The sequence below is a fragment of the Chiloscyllium plagiosum genome, unplaced genomic scaffold (genome assembly GCF_037043375.1).
Source record: "Chiloscyllium plagiosum isolate Xiang-an unplaced genomic scaffold, Cpla_swu_hap1 HiC_scaffold_27, whole genome shotgun sequence".
Lineage (NCBI taxonomy): Eukaryota > Metazoa > Chordata > Chondrichthyes > Orectolobiformes > Hemiscylliidae > Chiloscyllium > Chiloscyllium plagiosum.
In genome coordinates this window covers 31,318,669-31,341,220 of record NW_028270165.1, presented here as the reverse complement: position 1 = coordinate 31,341,220, position 22,552 = coordinate 31,318,669, and the positions used below count along the sequence as shown (strand labels likewise).

At 47.7% G+C, this 22,552-nt stretch overlaps 2 protein-coding genes across 2 annotated transcripts in view; both read right to left on the bottom strand.

Annotated features, from left to right (window-relative positions):
- LOC122543482 (uncharacterized) overlaps positions 1–10,768 on the bottom strand; it is a 116,540-nt gene extending 105,772 nt beyond the window's left edge. The window contains 3 exon segments of the mRNA XM_043682209.2: positions 2,632–3,672; positions 9,577–9,657; positions 10,597–10,768. Of these exon segments, the coding sequence (XP_043538144.2) occupies positions 2,632–3,581 (950 nt within the window). The 5' untranslated portion in view covers positions 3,582–3,672; positions 9,577–9,657; positions 10,597–10,768.
- Positions 10,769–13,968: 3,200 nt separating this feature from the next.
- LOC122543486 (uncharacterized) overlaps positions 13,969–22,552 on the bottom strand; it is a 101,050-nt gene continuing 92,466 nt past the window's right edge. The window contains exons 1-2 of the mRNA XM_087974316.1: positions 17,337–17,474; positions 13,969–15,015 (exon numbers count right to left, since the gene is read on the bottom strand). Coding sequence (XP_087830442.1) covers positions 14,123–14,953 — 831 coding nt within the window. The 5' untranslated portion in view covers positions 14,954–15,015; positions 17,337–17,474 and the 3' untranslated portion in view covers positions 13,969–14,122. Of the gene's footprint in view, positions 15,016–17,336 lie in introns of the transcript that reaches the window.

Below are 22,552 nucleotides of genomic sequence, written 5' to 3'. Positions count from 1 at the left end.
TGTTATAGAAGTGTATAAGATCATGAGAGGCATGGATAGGGTGAGTGCACTGAGTCTTTTTCCCAGGGTTGGGGAATCGAGGACTAGAGGGCATCAGTTTAAGTTTTGAGGGGAAAGAATAAAAGGGAACCTGAGGGGCAACATGTTTTACACAGAGAGTGGTACATATGGAATGAGCTGCCAGCGGAAGTGGTTGAGGCGGGTACATCACCAACATTTAAAAGGCATTCGGACAAATACATGGATAGGAAAGGTTTAGAAGGATATGGGCCAAGTGCAGGGAAATGGGGTTAGTGTGGATGGACATTTTGGTCAGCATGGACCAGTTTGGGCTAAAATGCATGTTTGTGTTGTAGGACTCTACAAACACCATGAATATCATCTGAGGAATATTGCTGAAATGTAAAATTCTACTTCACTATTTTGGTGCAAGTACTTGCAGAGAGCACAAATACTGATGGCAGGCTGGTTTTTTTCTAATTAGTGGGAGGTTTTACCTTCATCACCCGAGTTAGAGTTTGGCGATCAACAGGAGACGCTGTGTAAAATAACATTTGGAAATAGCTGTCAGTAAAATTCTCAATGTTATTTCACACAGCATCTCCTGTTGATCGCCAAACTCTAACTCGCGTGATGAAGGTAAAACCTCGCACTAATTTTAAAAAAAAGTCAGCAATCAGTATTTGTGCTCTCTGCAAGCGCTGAGTTCAGCAATATTGGAATCACGTGACTAAGCCCCTCCTTTTAGGGATGGTGGCAGTGAGAATGGAACAGTTACCATCAAGACAATGTCTTGCAATGCAAATAGCCAACTGTTCTTAGCCCATCTCAGAGGTTTAGTGAAGCTCTTAACATCTTACAGGTGAGGGACGACTTCGAATTCTTGTGCATTGCTGTTTTCATTGGAGACAATCTGGCAGTTTATATCACCACTAACAATCCCAGTCCCATCAAGAGGTACATAACTGTTGCCTTGAGTTATAGAGTCATAGAGGTGTACAGCATGGAAGCAGACCCTTTGGCCCAACACATCCATGCCGACCAGATATCCCAACCCAATCTAGACCCACCTGCCAGCACCCAGCCCATATCCCTCCAAACCCTTCCTATTCATATACCCATCCAGATGCCTTTTAAATGTTGCAATTATACCAGCCTCCACCACTTCCTCTGGCAGCTCATTCCATACATGCACCACCCTCTGTGTGAAAAAGTTGCCCCTTAGGTCTCTTTTATATCTTTCCCCTCTCACCCTAAACCTATGCCCTCTAGTTCTGGGCTCCCCCACTCCATGGAAAAGACTTTGCCTATTCACCCTATCCATGCCCCTCATAATTTTGTAAACCTCTATAAGGTCACCCCTCAGCCTCCGACGCTCCAGGGAAAACACCCCCAGCCTGTTCAACCTCTCCCTATAGCTCAGATCCTCCAACCCTGGCAACATCCTTGTAAATCTTTTCTGAACCCTTTCAAGTTTCACAACATCTTTCCGATAGGAAGGAGACCAGAATTGCACGCAATATTCCAACAGAGACCTATCTAATGTCCTGGATGGCCTCTGGACGTTTACCGCTAGGTCTAGTCACATGATCATAGCAGTTACCTTTGTATTTATATTGAGTGATTGTTGGACTGTTTAATACATTAAGATTTTATTTTAAAAAATCAATTCACAACAATATCTTTATGACAAAGCACCTGCCTCAATACTGACCCTTGGAAAACTCAACCTCAAACATTCCTCTGGCTTGAAAAACACCCATGAAACAGGACAGTCAGGTTCCCTCCCACTCAGCTAGTTCTGTCTCCATGTTGTTACTGTCCCTGTTAATCCATGTGCTCCAGTTTTGCACATAGGTCCATGTACACATCGATAGCCTTGCCCTCTTCAATCACAGACTGTTACCTCTTCAAAAAGACTCCAGCAAGTTAATTGAACATGATTTTGCCTTAAGAAATTGATGCTAACTCTCCCTTATCCCAAATGTGTGCTTCTCCAAGTTTCCCAAGCAACAAAATCAACTTGATTGGTCTGTAGCTGCGGGGTTTACCTTTACATTCATTTTTGGACAAGGGCATAAGAAAGAAATTGCAGGCTTTTTTTTAACATTAGATTCCCTACAGTGTGGAAACAGGCCCTTCGGCCCAACCAGTCCACACCGACCCATTTCCCTCTAACGAATGCACCTAACACTGTGGGCAATTTAGTGTGGGCAATTTAGCAAGGCCAATTCACCCTGACCTGCACATCTTTGGATTGTGGGAGGAAACCAGAGCACCCACAGGAAACCCACACAGACACAGGGAGAATGTGCAAACTCCACACAGACAGTCGCCCAGAGGCTGGAATCAAACCCGGGTCCCTGGCGCTGTGAGGCAACAGTGCTAACCACTGAGCCACCGTGCCACCTTCAGTCTTCTAGAGTCGCCCGAGTGTGAGGAGGTATGAAAACTGATGGCTAGAGCGTCTCCAATTTCAACCCTTACTTACTGTCACCATCCCTGGATACATCTCATCCAGTCCCAGTGCCTTATTATGTTTAAGGGCAGGCAACAGATCCAACAGCCTTTCCTTATCAATATTAAACCGCTCCAGTGTCTGAATTAACACCATCCGATCACGGCAGTTACTCGTGAACCCGCTGGTGCCTCAGCAGGTGGGATGAACAAGTGAACCCCTTCCCACACGTGGAGCAGGTGAATGGCCTCTCCCCGGTGTGAACCCGCTGGTGTGTCAGCAGGTGGGAGGACTGAGTGAAGCCCTTGCCGCACTTGGAGCAGGTGAATGGCCTCTCCCCGCTGTGAACCCTCTGGTGTACGGTGAGGTTCGACGAGTGTTTGAATCCAGTCCCGCACTGCGAGCACCTGAACGGGGTCTCATTGGTGTGAACCCGCTGGTGCGCCATAAGGATGGAGGACGCAGTGAACCCTTTCCCGCACTCGGAGCAGGTGAACGGCCTCTCCCCGGTGTGGACCCGCTGGTGCGTGAGTAGGTGGGATAGTTGAGTGAATCCCTTCCCGCAGTCAGAGCAAGCGAACGGTTTCTCACCGACGTGGATGCGCTGGTGGGTCTGGAGGTTGGATAAGTGAGTGAATCCTTTCCCACACTCGGAGCAGGTGAAGGGCCTCTCCCCGGTGTGAACCCGCTGGTGCTCGATGAGTTGAGATGACCATCTGAACCCAGCGCCGCAGTGAGAGCACTTGAACGGTCGCTCGTCGGTGTGAACGCGTTGGTGGCATATTAGTTCCCCGGAGCTTTTGTAGCTCTTGCCGCAGTCTGGGCATTTAAACGGTCTCTCGTCAGTGTGAACCCGCCGGTGTCTCAGCAGGTTGGACAACTGAGTGAATCCCTTCCCACATTCAGTGCAGGCGAACGGCCTCTCCCCGGTGTGAATGCGACGATGGGTCTCCAGCCTCGACGGGGAAATGAATCCCTTCCCGCAGTCCCCACATGTCCACGGTTTCTCCCTGTCGTGACTACATTCATGTCCTGACAGACTGGTTGATTGGTTGAAATCCCGTCCGCACACGGGACACACGTACGGTTTCGTCCCACCGAGAGCTTCGCTTTTGCCTTCCATGTTCCAAGTCCGACGATATTCCAGGCTGCGTCAGATCCTGCCGAGACGTTTGGTACCGCTTCTCGGCTGCAAATCCCCCTCTTTCAATCCCCTGTGAAAGTGATTCAAAACAGGAAAAAGGGAGTCAGACAATATAAAGCCCGTTTGTGAAATGGAACTGACTGGCGCTGACTCTGAAAGCTGCTGGATTGTTGTAAAGCCCCGAATGGTTCAGCAATGTCCTTCAGGGTAAGGAACCTGCCACCCTGCTATTAGAATCTGGCCTCTGAGAGTAGAGAGGCTGAGAGAGAAGGGACGCGGGGGGGTGGTGGACATAGGCAGACAAAGTGACAGAGAAAGTAGATAGAGAAAACAAGTTGAAGGAGATGCCGAGCATGAAGTAGATGGGTTTTATGTGCCTTCAAATCGACCAGAACTTTGACAGAATCTCCCAAAGTCGCCCCCCTCACCTGACCCAATCTGATCTCGTGGAAATTTTGGTTTCTAACATGCATCCGACAGGGCTTGGAACATTCCAGTAGCTTAAGAATGTGATTTTAAAAAGGGATAGCTTGACAGCTGTGCTGAGGGAGGATATTCCCGGAAATACATCCAGGGAAGTTATTTGGGTGGAACTGAGAAATAAGAAAGGGATGATCACCTTATTGGGATTGTACTATAGACCCCCTAATAGTCAGAGGGAAATTTAGAAACAAATTTGTAAGGAGATCTCAGCTATCTGAAAGCATAATAGGGTAGTTATGGTAGGGGATTTTAATTTTCCAAACATTGACTGGGACTGCCATAGTGTTAAAGGTTTAGATGGAGAGGAACTTCTTAAGTGTTAACAAGACAATTTTCTGATTCAGTATGTAGATGTACCTACTAGAGAAGGTGCAAAACTTGACCTACTCTTGGGAAATAAGGCAGGGCAGGTGACTGAGGTGTCAGTGGGGGAGCACTTTGGGGCCAGCGACCATAATTCTATTTGTTTTAAAATAGTGATGGAAAAGGATAGACCAGATCTAAAAGTTGAAGTTTTAAATTGGAGAAAGGCCAATTTTGAAGGTATTAGGCAACAACTTTCGAAAGCTGATTCGAGGCAGATGTTCGCAGGTAAAGGGACGGCTGGAAAATGGGAAGCCTTCAGAAATGAGATAACAAGAATCCAGAGAAAGAACCCAGAGTGAAAGGGAAGGCTGGTAGGTATAGGGAATGCTGGATGATTAAAGAAATTGAGGGTTTGGTTAAGAAAAGGAAGGAAGCATATGTCAGGTATAGACAGGATAGATCGAGTAAATCCTCAGAAGAGTATAAAGGAAGTAGGAGTATACTTAAGAGGGAAATCAGGAGGGCAAAATGGGGACATGTGATAGCTTTGGCAAATAGAATTAAGGAGAATCCAAAGGGTTTTTACAAATATATTAAGGACAAAAGGGTAACTAGGGAGAGAATAGGGCCCCTCAAAGATCAGCAAGGTGGCCTTTGTGTGGAGCCACAGAAAATGGGGGAGATACTAAATGAATATTTTGCATCAGTATTTACTGTGGAAAAGGATATGGAAGATATAGACTGTGGGGAAATAGATGGTGACATCTTGTAAAATGTCCACATTACAGAGGAGGAAGTGCTGGATGTCTTGAAACGGTGAAAGGTGGATAAATCCCCAGGACCTGATCAGGTGTATCCTAGAACTCTGTGGGAAGCTAGAGAAATGATTGCTGAGCCTCTTGTTGAGATATTTGTATCATCGATAGTCACAGGTGAGGTGCCGGATGACTGGAGGTTGGCAAACGTGGTGCCACTGTTTAAGAAGGACGGTGAAGACAAGCCAGGGAACTATAGACCAGTGAGCCTGACCTCAGTGGTGGGCAAGTTGTTGGAGGGAATCCTGAGGGACAGGATGTACATGTATTTGGAAAGGCAAGGACTGATTAGGGATAGTCAACATGGCTTTGTGTGTGGCAAATCATGTCCCGCAAACTTGATTGAGTTTTTTGAAGAAGCAACAAAGAAAATTGATGAGGGCAGAGCAGTAGATGTGACCTATATGGACTTCAGTAAGGCGTTTGACAAGGTTCCCAATGGGAGACTGATTAGCAAGGTTAGATCTCATGGAATACAGGGAGAACTAGCCATTTGGATACAGAACTGGCTCGAAGGTAGAAGACAGAGGGTGGTGGTGGTGGAGGGTTGTTTTTCAGACTGGAGGCCTGTGACCAGTGGAGTGCCACAAGGATCGGTGCTGGGCCCTCTACTTTTTGTCATTTACATACTTGATTTGGATGCGAGCATAAGAGGTATAGTTAGTAAGTTTGCAGATGACACCAAAATTGGAGGTGTAGTGGACAGCGAAGAGGGTTACTTCAGATTACAACAGGATCTGGACCAGATGGGCTGAGAAGTAGCCGATGGAGTTTAATTCAGATAAATGCGAGGTGCTGCATTTTGGGAAAGCAAATCTTAGCAGGACTTATACACTTAATTTTAAGGTCCTAAGGAGTGTTGCTGAACAAAGAGACCTTGGAGTGCAGGTTCATAGCTCCTTGAAAGTGGAGTCGCAGGTAGATAGGATAGTGAAGAAGGCGTTTGATATGCTTTCCTTTATTGGTCAGAGTATTGAGTACAGGAGTTGGGTGGTCATGTTGCGGCTGTACGGGACATTGGTTAGGCCACTGTTGGAATATTGTGTGCAATTCTGGTCTCCTTCCTATCGGAAAGATGTTGTGAAACTTGATTGGGTTCAGAAAAGATTTACAAGGATGTTGCTAGGGTTGGAAGATCTGAGCTACAGGGAGAGGCTGAACAGGCTGGGGCTGCTTTCCCTGGAGTGTCGGAGGCTGAGGGGTGACCTTATAGAGGTTTACAAAATTATGAGGGGCATGGATAGGATAAATAGACAAAGTCTTTTCCCTGGGATCGGGGAGTCCAGAACGAGAGGGCATAGGTTTAGGTGAGAGGGGAAAGATATAAAAGAGACCTAAGGGGTACCTTTTTCTCACAGAGGGTGGTGCATGTATGGAATGAGCTGCCAGAGGATGGTGGTGGAAGCTGGTACAATTGTAACATTTAAGAGGTATTTGGATGGGTATATGAATAGGAAGGGTTTGGAGGGATATGGGCCGGGTGATGGCAGGTGTGTCCTGTACAGCCGCAACATGACCTCCCAACTCCTGTACCCAATAGTCTGACCAATAAAGGAAAGCATACCAAACATATACACAACCTTGCTAAAGAATACTGTCATTAACGACAGATGAAATTAGTAAATAGCAGAGAGATGATCAGGGAAGGCAGAGGTGAAACAGAGCAATGTGTGGATGTCACTTCAGATCCATGGTAAAGGAGCTAATGACAGCCCCAGAGCTATGGAACATTTAAGAACAAAGAACAAAGAAAATTACAGCACAGGAACATGCCCTTTGGCCCTCCGAGCCTGCACCAATCCAGGTCCTCTATCTAAACCTGTCTGTACCCCTCTGCTCCCTGCCCACTCATGTATTTGTCGAGACACATCTTAAATGACTCTATCGTCCCCGCCATTACCACCTCCGCTGGCAACGTGTTCCAGGTACCCACCACCCTCTGTGTAAAGAACTCCCTTAAACATTTTCCCTCTCACTTTGAACTCGTGACCCCTAGTAATTGGGTTCCCCCAGTCTGGGAAAAAGCTTCCTGCTATCCGCCCTGTCTATATCTCTCACGATGTTGTACACCTCAATCAGGTCCCCCGTCAACTTCCGTCTTTCTAATGAAAATAATCTTAAACTACTCAACCTCTCTTCATAGCTCGCACCCTCTATACCAGGCAACATCCTGGTGAACCTCCTCTGCACCCTCTCCAAAGCGCCCACATCCTTTTGGTAATGTGGTGACCAGAACTGTACGTGGTATTCCAAATGTGGCCGAACCAAAGTCCTATGCAACTGTAACATGACCTGCCAACTCTTGTACTCAATACCCCGTCTGAATAAGGAAAGCACGCCGTATGCCTTCTTGACCACTCAATCGAACTGCATTGCCACCTTCAGAGTACAATAGACCTGAACACCCAGATCTCTCTGCACATCAATTTTCCCCAGGGCTTTTCCAATTACTGTATAGTTCGCTCTTGAATTGGGTCTGCCAAAATGCATCACCTCGCATTTGCTGGGATTGAACTCCATTTCTCCGCCCAACTCTCCAGTTTATCAATATTCTGCTGCATTCTCTGACAGTCCCGTTCATTATCTGCTACTCCACCAATCTTAGTGTCATCTGCAAAATTGCTAATCAGACCACCTATACCTTCCTCCAGATCATTTATGGAGATCACAAACAATGGTGGTCCCAGCACAGATTCCTGTGGAGCACCACTGGTTACAGTTCTCCATTTTGAGTAACTCCCTTCCACTATTACTCTCTGTCTTGTGCTGCCCAGCCAGTTCTCTATCCATCGAGCTAGTACACCCTGGACCCCTTGCAACTTCACTTTCTCCATCAAACTACCATGGGGAACTTTATCAAATGCCTTACTGAAGTCCATGTGTGTGACATCTACAGCCCTTCCGTCATCGATCAACTTCGTCACTTCCTCAAAGAATTCTATTAAGTTAGGAAGACATGATCTTCCCTGCACAAAACCATGCTGCCTATCACTAATAAGCCGAAATGTAAATAGACCCTATCCCTCAGTATCTTCTCCAGCAGCTTCCATATCACTGACGTCAGACTCACTGGTCTATAATTACCTGGATTATCCCAGCTACCCTTAAACAAGGGGACAATATTAGCAATTCTCCAGTCCTCCGGGACTTCACCCGTGTTCGAGGATGCTACAAAGACATCTGTTAAGGAACATCTTACAGGTAAGGAAGGACAGGACAAAACGGTCAAAATTGGGAATGAACGGTCAAGAAAAGTTCACCTCTGAAACAATCGCAGTTTTCAATGTTAAAATCTCCTGCTGGAGTTCTGTAGCTTGAAAGTTTTCAGAAGCACTGGAGTCAGAGAAAAAAAAATCTCACAGTAGAGGAAATCCCAGGGAGCAGACAATGTCATTGTGTCAGTACGTGATAACATCTCACACAGGAACACAGAGTATCTCAGTCTGTGCAATCCAGACGTGAAGGATGGGAGGGTCCCTGATAGGTGGCAGAAGAGATTAACAAGAATGTTTGGTGGTGAAGGATTCTCATTGTAGTGTTGAGTTCATGAAAGTCAGGTTGCTTCCTCTGAAGAAAGAGGCTGAGGTGATATTTGACAAAGGCGCACACTTTTATGACGATTTTCTATAAGATAGATAAGAGAACACTATTCCCTTCAGCTGCTGGAGCGTTGGAGGCTAAGGGGTGACCTTATAGAGGTTTACAAAATTATGAGGGGCATGGATAGGATAAATAGACAAAGTCTTTTCCCTGGGGTCGGGGAATCCAGAACTAGAGGGCATAGGTTTAGGGTGAGAGGGGAAAGATATAAAAGAGACCTAAGCGGCAACGTTTTCACGCAGAGGGTGGTATCGGTATGGAATGAGCTGCCAGAGGATGTGGTGGAGGCTGGTACAATTGCAACGTTTAAGAGGCATTTGGATGGGTATATGAATGGGAAGGGTTTGGAGGGATATGGGCCAGGTGCTGGCAGGTGGGACTAGATTGGGTTGGGATATCTGGTCGGTATGGACAGGTTGGACCGAAGAGTCTGTTTCCATGCTGTATCTCTATTCTGATATACCAAGATGCTAACTGAGCTGAACAGTCTGAGCTATAAAGATTAGATTAGATTGTGGATAAGCATGAGGGAATCATGGGTTTGCAGAAACTAAGATAATTCTTGCGGCAAAGGACATTGAGGGGAGATTTGATAGAAGCTAGAGATTTTGATAGTGGTAAGAAAGATCGAGAAAAGTATTTTTCTCATTGCCTAATTATGAAAAGAATTACAGACAGAGATTTATGATTTTGGGTGAGATTTACTTATGGAAGGTGGAAGATGTAAGTGATTTGTAGCAATTTGTAATGACCAGGAAATAGACACTTACACTCAAAGCCTGAATAATCCTGCCACGTTTTTGATGTGATGTTTGGTTTGAGTTTCCTTCTTCAAATCTTCTTTTAGTATTCTGGAAAAGAAGTTTACAAAATGAATCAAGTTTCCAAAATCAATTGAGGTCGTACAGCACATTCTGGAGTAATCCAATTCTGATTGCCCTGTTTTAGAAGGATATTATTAATTTCAAGACTAGGGGGCATATTTTTAAGGTGAGAAGAAAAAGATTTAAAAAAGGCACAGGGTGCAATTTTTTTTCCAAAGAGAGTGGTTCATGAGTGGAATGAACTTCCAGAGGAAGTAGTGGATGCAGGTTATGGTACCATGTTTAAAAGATATTTAGATAAGTACATGAATAAGAAATGTTTGTAGGGATATGGGCCAAGCGCGGGCAGGTGGAACCAGTTTAGTTTGGGATTATGGTTGGCATGGACTGGTTGGACCAAAGGGTCTGTTTCTGTGCTGGATGACTGTAATCAGTGAAGGATAGAAGTTCACAACTTTCTGATCTCCTCGCCTAGAAATGAGCATGCATGCGCCCTGTCGTACACTGCCCCTTGTCTTGGTCAGCAGTCCCTCGGTTTGAGGATGCTGTTGACTCTGGGTTGTGAGTTTCTGCCCTGTGACTGAACAGAACCACGAATCTTCGGGCACAGGATGTCCCATGCGATGACAGGGTATGGACAGCACGAATTGCCACCTTTGCTTCCCTGCTCTGCCTCCTCAGTAAGATGTTGGGTGTGAAAGGCGAATGCAGCTGGATGGACAGGTTGGAACCCATTCTGAACAATGGGCAGCAAGCTCCGCCCACTCATTCCAATAGTTGCCCCCATCCGCTTCGCGCATGCCTGCTGCCGCCCGCTGCCCCCAACAAAGATGGCGGCCGTCCCAAACCGGGCCCAAATAGCCGGGAGGGGAGGCCTGCAATCCTCGCCCTTTCCGGTGCCAGCGGAAGAGATTTCCCCCGCGGTTTCCGGCCGACACGAGACGTTTTTGAAGCCTCTCCGCCTACCCACTGCCCGGTCCATCGGTTTCACCGATCCGCCTGATCCTCACTGTTCGTGTCTCGGACAGACAAGACCGTGACCATCGACGACCCGAAGGAGGATGGAAAGTGCGCATGCGCCGGGCAGGACCGGGACTTCTCCTCGGCACTGCGCATGCTCCACTGTCGCCGTGCCCTGCTGATTGACGGGGACTGCGGACCAATAGAAAGAAATGGAGGCGGGGCATTGGTCCTTCAACCAATGGGATTGGAGAGGAGCGGAGCGCACACCAGCCAGGGAGAATCCTGCCCTCATTCATAAATCTTGTGGTGTGTGATTTTTTTCTAACTGATATATCATTACAACTCAATGACACTTTACCCTTTCACTATACACTCTGTGTCATATATGGTCATGTTCCACAACCACTCCGAAAGCTAGAGCTTCCAAATAAAAGCCCTTCACCCTCCTCCAAGACACCATCCACAACCTTCACCACCTCCAAGATTTTCGTCTCCTCAGCCCCCAATGACTCGTCTTCATCACGGACATCCAGTCCCTGCACACATCGATTTGCCATGACGAAACCCTCCAAGCCCTTCGTTTCTTCCTCTCACGCCGTCCCAACCAATACCCTTCCACCGACACCCTCATCCGCCTGGCTGAACTGGTCCTCACCCTCAATAACTTCTCCTTCCAATCCTCCCACTTCCTCCAAGCTAAAGGGGTAGCCATGGGCATCCGCATGGGACCCAGCTATGCCTGCCTGTTTATCGGATATGTGGAAGAGTCCATCTTCCGCAGTTACACCCGCACCGCCCCCACCTGTTCCTTCACTACATCGATGACTGTATCGGTGCCGCCTCGTGCTCCCATGAGGAGGTTGAACAGTTATCAGCTTTACCAAAACCTTCCACACTGACCTCAAATTCACCTGGATCATCTCGGACACCTCCCTCCCCTTCCTGGACCTCTCCATCACCGTCTCCAGCGACCGAGTAGCCACAGACATCCACTACAAGCCCACTGACTCCCACAGCTACCGAGACTACACCTCCTCTCACCCTCGCTCCTGTAAAAACACCATTCCTTATTCCCAATTTCTCCACCTCCATCGCATCTGTTCTCAGGATGACCAATTCCACTTCAGAAAGTCCCAGGTGGCCTCCTTCTTCCACGATCGCCACTTCCCTTCCCACGTGGTTGACAATGCCCTCCAGCGTATCTCCTTCACTTCACGCAACACCCCCCTTGACCCCACCCCTCCCAACACAACAAAGACAGAACCCTCCAGTCCTCACCTTCCACCCCGCCAAACTTCACACACAGCGCATCATCCTCCACCACTTCCGCCACTGCGCCCACACCACTCCCCTCACCTCTGTCCAAGGCCCCAAGGGATCCTTCCACATCCGTAAAAAAATCTACCAATGTCATCGGCCATATCCGTTGCACGCGGTGTGGTCTCCTCTACATCGAGGAGACAGGACGCCTTCTTGCGGATTGATTCAGAGAACATCTCTGGGACACTCACACCCACCAACCCCACCACCCTGTGGCTGAACACTTCAACTACCCCTCCCACTCCATCAAGGACATGCAGGTCCTGGGCCTCCTCCACCGCCAAACCATTACCCACCCGACTCCTGGAGGAAGAATGCCTCATATTCCGCCTTGGGACCCTGTAACCACACAGGATCAGTGTGGATTTCAAAAGCTTCTTCATTTCCCCTTCCCCCCCCTCCCCTACATTATCCCAGTCCCAAGCCTCCAACTCAGCACCGCCCTCCGGACCTGTCCATCACGCCCCCCTCTGACCTATCACCTTCTCCCTCTTTATCCACCTATAGCTTTCTCAGCGACCTTCCTCCCAACCCCACCCCTCTCCCATTTATCTCTCAGTCCTGGCCCACAAACCTCATTCCTGTTGAAGGGCTTATGCCCGAAACATCGATTCTCCAGCTCCTCGGATGCTGCCTGACTTGCTGTGCTGTCCCAGCAACCATTTTTGACTCTGATCTCCAGCATCTGCAGTCCTCATTTTCTCCTTCCAAATAAACCTGTTGCACGATAACCTGGTGTCGTGTGATTTTTTACTTTTACCTCATTCGTAAAGACACAGACCGAAAAGGAGAAACTCATCACATTGTCTTGAAGTGTGTGTGGGGAGCGGGGTTTAATCAATTAGGGTTAAAGGTGGCAAATGATACATGTTTTCATTTTTATCTAATCATAGTAAACTTTGGAATTCAGATCATGGAACCCGACAGCGTGGAAGCTGGCCACTCAGCCCATTGAGTGCAAACCGACCCACCGAAGAGCATCCCTCCCAGAGCCCCCGCTGCCACCACCACCACCCATCTTCAACCCTGCACTTCTCATGACTACTCTGCCTCACCTACACATCTCTGGACACTACAGGCAAATTAACATGGCCAACCAACCTAACCTGCACATCTTTGGGCTGTGAGAAGAAAGCCCCACAGACACAGGGAGAACATGCCAACTCCACACAGACAGCCACCCAAGGGTGGAATGGTCGCAGACTTTGTGCTGACCACTGAGCCACTGTGCCATCTGAATGCAGATGGGGATAACCGAAACTATTTCCTGTGGTAGTAGCAATCCTATTGCTGTTTAATAATAAAACTGATTGAAAGAAATTAAAGTTGGGGACCATAGGACAATGAACACAAGGAATTGAGGAGAATGGGTTCCAAGAGAAATGCGGCTTGGATGATATCACATTTTACACAGCACACAGTGAGCCTGTGGTTTCACTCTAGTGAAGAATTTATGAACATTATCATTCCAAATTACTCTAAGGGATCTTAAGAGAAACAATTTTGTCTGTTTGTGGAGTGAAGCCAGCAAGCAGCAGCAGCAGCTGTGATCCCAGACACAGTGTAACACATACACTTATACATGCAGACAGCCAACCATACATACAGACTGACACACACTGACAGCCACCCACACACAGTGACTGACAGACATACTCTGACATACATTGACACACACACACACACTCTCACATACAAAACCAGCCATGCAGACTGACACACTCAAATACAAAGAGAGTAACCCACACAAAAGGTACTGATACAGTTGTTCTTATGTACACAGACAGCCACACACTCACTCAGAGAAACACACAGTCACAGACATAGACTTACATACATTCTCAGAGTCACACACAGCCACCCACACACACTTATTGACAGCACCGTCTCACATACGTGCTCTCTGACACAGAGATTCACTCACACATATAGACAACTCTCGCTCTCTTACATATACAGAGCCTATACTCTCTCACAGATTGACTGCCATTCAAAACAGACTGATAAGCTCATGGAGTGTATCACAGTTGTTTTTGGGATGAGGATGGAGAAGGTAGGGGAAAGGGGGAGCCCATTAAAATGGTTTAACACATGGTGGAAATAGTAAAGACTTGATACGCTGTGTCTTGAATACAAAGCTGATGTATTTGAATTTTATCCGGCGTATGTGCCACAGGATGTGGCTTGCAGCAAAACCCAATCACTGAAGTCACTCGTGAACTCGTTGGTGTTTCATCAGGTTAGCCGACCTGGTGAATCTCTTCCCACATTCAAAACACGTGAATGGCTTCTCTCCCGTGTGGGAACGGTGATGTATCGCGAGGTCAGACATTCGCCTGAATCCACTTCCGCAGTGGGAGCACCTGAACGGTCTCGCGTCAGAGTGAACACGCTGATGGGACGTCAGTTCTCGAGAACTTTTGTAGCACTTCCCACAGTCTGGGCACTTCAAAGGTCTCTCTTCAGAGTGAACTTGCTGGTGTCTCAGCAGATCGGATGAGTGAGCGAATCCTTTTCCACACACTGAGCAGCCGAACGGTCTCTCCCCGGTGTGAACGCGCTGGTGTACCGTAAGTTGAGACGATCGCCTGAACCCAGACCCACAGTGCGAGCACCTGAACGGTCTCTCATCTGAGTGAATACGCTGATGGGACATTAATTCTCCAGAACATTTATAGCACTTCCCACAGTCTGGGCACTTAAAAGGTCTCTCGTCTGTGTGAACCCGCTGGTGTTCCAGCAGGTGTGATGACTGAGTGTATCCCTTCCCACACTCAGAGCAAGTGAACGGCCTCTCCCCTGTGTGAACCCGCTGGTGTTCCAGAAGGTGGGACGACCGAGTGAATCCCTTTCCACACTCAGAGCAGATGAACGGCCTCTCCCCAGTGTGACTGCGCCGATGGATTTCCAACTGGGATGGGTAGTTGAATCCCTTCCCACAGTCTCCACATTTCCACAGTTCCTCAGTGTGAACGCTAACTTTTGCCTCCATAATCAAAGTCTGATGACATCCAGGTCCTGATGAATTGAGTATCTCCATCAGAAGCTGAAGTGATGTTTAGATGGACTTTCCCCAACTACTACAGTCTCCCATCCAAAATCCTGAAAAGCGATTAGAAAACAGAACTAAGGAAATATCATTGACAGTTCACAAAACAAAGGTAAAATATGAAATTGAGATGAATGAGTCTGGTAATTTGTGGGTGTGCCTAGTAAAATGCAACCATAAAACCTGCTGGCTGAAACCAAACAAGTTCTCTAACGTCCTTAAGGATAGAGAACTTGCTGCCCAGTCTGGACCTATACAGGACTCAAACTTCCAATCTGGCCCAGTCCCATTTGTCAGCATTTAGCCCACATCCCTCTAAATGCCTTTTAAATGTTGTCTCCATCACTTCCTATGACAGCTCATTCCATACATATACCACCTTCCACATGGAAAAGTTACCCCTCAAGTCCTTTTTAAATCTTTCCCCTCTCATCTTAAACCTATGCTCTCTAGTTTTGGACTCCCCCAGCTCTAGGAAAGGATCTTGGCTATTCAACCTATCCATGCCCCTCATGTTTTATAAACCCCTATAAGGTCACCCCTCAGCGTCCAAAGCACCAGAGAGAAAAGCCCCAGCCTTTTCTGCCTCTTCCTATAACTCAAACCCTCCACTCTCGGCAACATCCTTTGAACTCTTATGGCTCCCTCTCAAGTTTAATAACATCCTTCCTATAGAAGGGCGACCAGAATTATAAGCAGTATTCCAAAAGTGGCCTCAGCAACGGAAGCCACAGCTCCTACACTCAATATTCTGACCAATGAAGGCAAGCATGCCAAATGCCTTCTTCACCATCCTGTTTACCTGCTACTCCACTTTCAAAGAACAAAGAAAATTTACAGCCCAGGAACAGGCCCTACGGCCCTCCAAGCCTGAGCCCATCCAAATGTACTGTCTAAACCTGTTGGTCAATTCCTAAGCATCTGTATCCCTCTGCTCCCCACCTACTCATGCATCTGTCCAGATGCATCTTAAATGAATCTACCTTGCCTGCCTTCAAGGAACTATGCACCTTGTACCCATTGGTCCCTTGTTTGGCAACACTTCGCACGGCCCGACCATTTACAGTATAAGCCATATCCTGGTTTGCCTTACCAAAATGCAGCACCTCACATTTATCTAATTTAATCTCCATCTGCCACTCCTTAGCCCATTGGCACGTCTGATCAACCTTCTTCTCTGTCCACTATACTGCCTATTTTGGTGTCATCTGCAAACTTACTAACCATGCCTTCTATCATATTTCAGTTTACATTTCAGATTCAACACGGAGTCCAGAGGTTTCTGCATAAACAGAGTCATCAGGATCTGAAAAGGTGCTGTAATCTGATGCTATGTTTATACTGTGTCTGCTTGCCTTAGACTCCCCACCAATGGAAGTGGCTCTTTTCTAACTATCCAATCAGCCACCAAGCACAACCCAAAATCACCATTTGGTCTTCGAATACCACAGTGATGCATTTTAGCAGAAGAGATTGGGACAGGCAATATACAATTAATGGTACAATTCTAAAGAATGTGCAGGGATAGAGGAATTCTTGTTTTTATGTATACAGCTCTTTGAATGTCAGAGGATATATTAGTCAGCAAAACAATTGGATCCCAAGCTTCACAAATGGGATATCAAAGACGAAAATAGTTACGTTGAAAATTCAAGTATCGTGCCAACCTCTGGTCACCACATTTTAAGAAGGGGGAAGAGGAGAATGATCAAAATGGGGTGGCACGGTGGCTCAGTGGTTAGCACTGCTACCTCACAGCGCCAGAGACCCGGGTTCGATTCAAACCTCGGGCGACTGTATGTTTGCACATTCTCCCCATGTCCGCGTGGGTTTCTTCCAGGTCCTCTGGTTTACACCCACAATCCGAAGATATGCTGGGTAGGTGAATTGGCCGTGCTAACTTGCCCATAGTGTTCAGGGATGGGTAGGTTAGGTGCATTAGTCAAGTGTAAATGTAGAGTACTTGGGTAGTGGAATACTCTTTGGATGGTCGGTGTGGACTTGTTGGATCGAAGGGCCTGTTTCAATGTTGTAGGGATTCTATTCTATCTCATTGATTTAGAAAAGGAGATTGAGAGAAGATTTAATTGAGTTACAATACTGAAGCCAGGTTTAAATAAAGTTGAGAAAGACAATCTGTACCCACCAGATGATTGTACACAAACTAGGGAGAGATCGAAATTTTTGACTAAGAGACAGGATGAGAAGGCAGCGCATGATAATGCCCTGGAACTTGCTGCCTTTGAAGAAAGTGAAAGTGGACAGTAATTGATTTCAGTTGAGAAAAATCGCATACAAAATCACAGGGATAGAACAGGAGGGTGGCTGTGGAGACCATGCAAGGTCTCAGTGCACTCCTCTCTCGCGTACTCACTCTGTGACTCTTTTGAGTGAACTCGTTCAGTCAGCGAAGGATCTGCCTGTGAGATCCTTTATGCAGGCCTGGACTCTCTGCCGCACCGCACGCTGCCCTCGAAACCTGTTGATCGTCCCGCTGAAGGAGTTGACCCCCGACTGAGTGTTGCGGACTGGCACACTCCAAGGTCCGGGACGACGTGTTGAGGGACGGGCGGAAGCTTGGGGCAGCTGCCGCCAAGGCGCGGTGGGGAAAGACCACCGTGTAACGTCTGCCTGCCAAAGAACAGGGGGCCCACGCAGTAAGTGGGCTCCGCTGACGCCTCAGCTAAATATACGGATAGTAAACGTACAGACCTGTGTATACGAATGATTACTCTACCTCTGTGTGCAAGGAAATGGAATGTTTACGTATGTATGGCATGACCAACTGTACAGATCATCCAAACAATTTATGAATAAAGTATATCTTTGAAATTAAAACAAAAAGTTCAGTCAGCGCCCGTGGAAATTCGTGCTACAATTCTTCCGAGGCCATCAGCCCCTTTGGTGGGGCTGTGGCACCTCGGTTCCCACTTCCAGCCACACTCAAATCTGCAACCTCCTCCCACAGGCACAACCCCAGTCACTCTGCCAGAGCCTGAACCGGGCTGGTTTCGTGTTTCCTGTCGGTCAGTCCTCCTCTTGCAATGCCCCGCCGGTTTGCGAAAGGCCTCCCTGTCATTTGCCAGGATAATACCAGCCTGAGACGGGAGCCCGGCATTTCTCCGGCTCGGAGTTGGCAGCGACCGTCGGGTGGGGAAGATCGCGCGTGCGCCGTGGTGGCCTCGATAGAGGGGCGTTCGGTGGAACATTGCCCCGCATAAAGATGGCGGGGGAGAAGTCAGTAATTCCAGACCATTCCCTGCAAAAGCGGGACGTGCACTTACATAAACGGTGTCTGAGGTTCACTCTGGGTCTTCAAGAAGTTTCCCAGCCTACTTCTCTGACTTTGCACACACACACACACGCATGCAGTTGCTCATTCGCTCCGCTTATTGGTCGCTGGGTTCCACCCCACCCCAAAGATTAGACGCAGCCTGATCATTGCGCGTGCGCTGGAGGATGCCGAGCACTGCGCATGCTCCTGTTGCATACCGGCGCATGCGTAGCTATATTGGTATTGGTGGTGGTGTCCCTGACTGGAGTGTATCTGGAGGTCCATTGTATCAGTGTGCTGCTGCTGCTGCTCCTGCTCCAATGAGCGCAGTTTCTCCTACCTTGACTCCATCCTCTTCTCCACTTGTCCAGACTCTCCCCACCTATGATGCCCTCCACCATATGGGCAATTTCCAGTTCCCTGGCCCTAACTGTCTCCTGTTCACCTTGGATGTGCAATCCCTCCCAACCCCCACCCCCCATCAGGATGCTCTAAGAGCTCTCGACTTCTTCCTTGACCAGAGGCCTGAACGATTCCCGTCCACCGGGGACTCTCCTCCGCCTGGCTGAGCTTGTCTCCCACTGAACGATTTCTCCTTTAGTTCATCTCACTTCTGCCAAGTCAAAGGAGCGGCTGTGGGCACCCACGTGGGTCCCAGTTATGCCTGCCTCTTTATGGGTATGGCATAGAGTCATCAAGTCCTACAGCATGGAGAGAGGCCCTTTGGCTCAAACTGGTCCATGCTGACCAAAATGTCCATCCACGCTAACCCACATGGGTCCCAGTTCGTTATGGGGTATTTGGAACAATCCTTGTTCCATTCCCAGACGGGCTCCGTCCAACAACTCTTTCCTCGCTACATCGACGACTGTTTCATGCCGTCCCGTGAGGATTTTGAAAACTTCATTCATTTTGCCTCCAATTTCCGTATAACTTCCTCTATAACTTCCACATGGTCCATTCCCGATACTTCCCTTCTTTTCCTTGACCTCTCCGTCTCCATTTTGGGGAATGAACGATGTGCTGCCATCCACCACAGAGCCCCTGACTCCCATAGTTCCCTTCACTACAGCTTTTCACACCCCACATCTTGCAGAAATTCCATCACATTCTCCCAATTCATTCACCCTACGTCGTATCTGTTCGGATGATGCCACCTTCCGAAACAGTGCTGATGACAAAGCTTCCTTCTTCCATACCTGCGGTTTCCCACCTGCTGTGGTTGACAGGGCCCTCAACCGCATCCGACCTATCAGCCGTGCTTGCCCCTTCCCATTACTCACAACAGCCTGATCGGGTTCCCCTTGTCCTCATTTTTTATTCTACCAGCCTCCACGCTCATTCTCTGCCATTTTAGACAACCCCAGCAGAATGCCACCTTCACCAAACACATCTTTCCGTCGCTCCTCCTGTTGCATTTTGCAGAGATCGTTCCCTCCAGGACACTCTCGTCCATTCCTCAACACCACTCCTCCCTTCGCATTGGCACCTTCCCTTGTGACTGCAGAAGTTGCAACACCTGCCCCTTTCACCACCTCCCTGCTCACCATCCAACGGCCGAAGCAATCTTTGGCCCCTTTGCCCTCTCCGATCTTGTGTTCTGTATTTGCCGCACCCAATGTGGCCAACTCTATATTGGAGAAACCAACCTCAGACTGAGTGACCACTTTGCAGAACACCTCCGATCTGTGCACAAGCCTGACCCTGACCTACCCGTAGCCAGTCTTTTTAACACAGCATCCTGCATGCATGCTCACTTGTCTGTCCTTGGCATGCTGCAGGGGATGCCAGCGCAAACTGGAGGAACGATATCTCATCTTCAGACTTTATAACCTTCGGGACTTAATATTGAATTCAACACCTTCAAATTGTGGACCCATTCCCATTCCTTCCCTGTCTTTAGCTTTACTAGTTGCATTCTCTGTCACTGTGTCCTCTCTCCCTTCCCCTCACTCAAAGGCACTGTCTGTTCTTTCCAGTGTGGCAGTTAGACATGATATGGAGGTGCCGGTGTTAGACTGGGGTGTACAGCGTTAAAAATCACACTACACCGGGTTATAGTCCAACAGGTTTAATTGGAAGCACTAGCTTTCGGAGCGACGCTCCTTCATCGGGTGGGTTGTGAACTCCACAACCACCTGATGAAGGAGCAACACTCCGAAAGCTAGTGCTTCCAATTAAACCTGTTGGACTGTAACCTGGTGTTGTGTGATTTTTAACTGTGGCAGTGAGACACACCGTTGTTCTGCAATTGTCACATACCGACCACTTAATCTGAACTATCAACATCCATTCTCTCCAGCGCTCCACCACTTCCCCTCCCCTCCCCCCCCCCCACCTATTGCATAAATGCTGCACCCTCCACACCTCACATCAACTCTGATGAAGAGTCATCCAGACTTGAAACGTTAGCTTGTGTTCTCTCCTTGCATGCTGCCTGACCTCTTGTGATTTCCAGCACTTTTTGTTTTCCGTACAAACCTCATGTTCGAGTTCCCGTTTTGAAGAAGATTCATTGCACCCAGGACGTTAACTCTGCTTCTTCTCCACAGATGTTGCCATATCTGCTCAGTCATAAAGTCATGGAGTCATTGAGATGTACAGACCCTTCGGTCCAACCCGTCCATGCTGACCAGATATCCCAATCCAATCTAGTCCCACCTGCCAGCACCCGGCCCATATCCCTCTAACCCCTCCCTATACATATACCCATCCAGACATTTTCTAAATGTTGCAATTGTACCAGCCTCCACCACTTCCTCTGGCAGCTCATTCCATACACGTTGCCCCTTAGGTCTCTTTTGTATCTTTCCCCTCTCACCCAAAACCTATGCCCTCTAGTTCTGGACTCCCCCACCTCAGGGAAAAGACTTTGCCTATTTATCCTGTCCATGCCCCTCATGATATTATAAACATCTATAAGGTCAATCGTCAGCCTCTGACGCTCCAGGGAAAACAGCCCCAGCCTACTCAATCTCTCCTTATAGCTCAAATCCTCCAACCCTGGCAACATCCTTGTAAATCTTTTCTGAACCCTTTCAGGTTTCACAACATCCTTCCGATAGGAAGGAGACCAGAATTGCACGCAATATTCCAAAAGTGGTCTAACCAATGTCCTGTACAGGTGCAATATGACCTCCCAATTCCTGTACTCAATACTCTGACCAATAAAGGAAAGCATATCAAATGTCTTCTTCACCATCCTACCTACCTGTGACTCTACTTTCAAGGAGCTATGAACTTGAAGGTAAATGTGTTCAGCAACACTCCCTAGGACCTTACCATTAAGTGTAGAAGTCCTGCTAAAATTTGCTTTCCCAAAATGCAGCACCTCGCATTTATCTGAATTAAATTCCATCTGACACTCCTCAGCCCATTGGCCCATCTGATCAAGATCCTGTTGTAATCTGAGGTAACCCTCTTCGCTGTCCACTACACCTCCAATTTTTGTGTCATCTGCAAACTTACTAACAGTACCTCTTATGCTCACATCCAAATCTTTATATAAATGACAAAAAGTAGTGGACCCAGCACCGATCCTTGTGGCACTCCACTGGTCACAGGCCTCCAGTCTGAAAAACAACCCTCCACCACCCTATGTTTTTGACCTTTGAGCCAGTTCTGTATCCAAATGGCTAGTTCTCCCTGTATTCCATGAGATCTAACCTTGATAATCACTCTCCCATGGGGAACCTTGTCAAACGCCTTACTAAAGTCCATATAGGTCACATCTACTGCTCTGCCCTCATCAATCGTCTTTGTTACTTCTTCAAAAAACTCAATCAAGTTTGCGGGACATGATCTCCCACGCACAAAGTCATGTTGACTATCCCTAATCAGTCCTTGCCTTTCCAAATACATGTACATCCTGTCCCTCAGGATTCCCTCCAACAACCTGCCCACCACCGACTTCAGGCTCACTGGTATATAGTTCCCTGGCTTGTCCTTACCAACGTTCTTAAACAGTGGCATCACGTTAGCCAACCTCCAGTCTTCCAGCACCTCACCTGTGACTATTGATGATACACAAGGGACCAGCAAAAGGGACCAGCAATCACTTCTCTAGCTTCCCACAGAGTTCTAGGGTACACCTGATGAGGTCCTGTTGATTTATCCACTTTTATGTGTTTCAAGACATCAAGCACTTCCTCCTCTGTAATATGGACATTTTTCAAGATGTTTCCATCTATTTCCCTGCCTTCAATATCTTTCATATCCTTTTCCACAGTAAATACAAATGCAAAATACTTATTTAGTATCTCCCCCATTTCCTGCAGCTCCACACAAAGGCTACCTTGCTGATGTTTGAGGGGCTC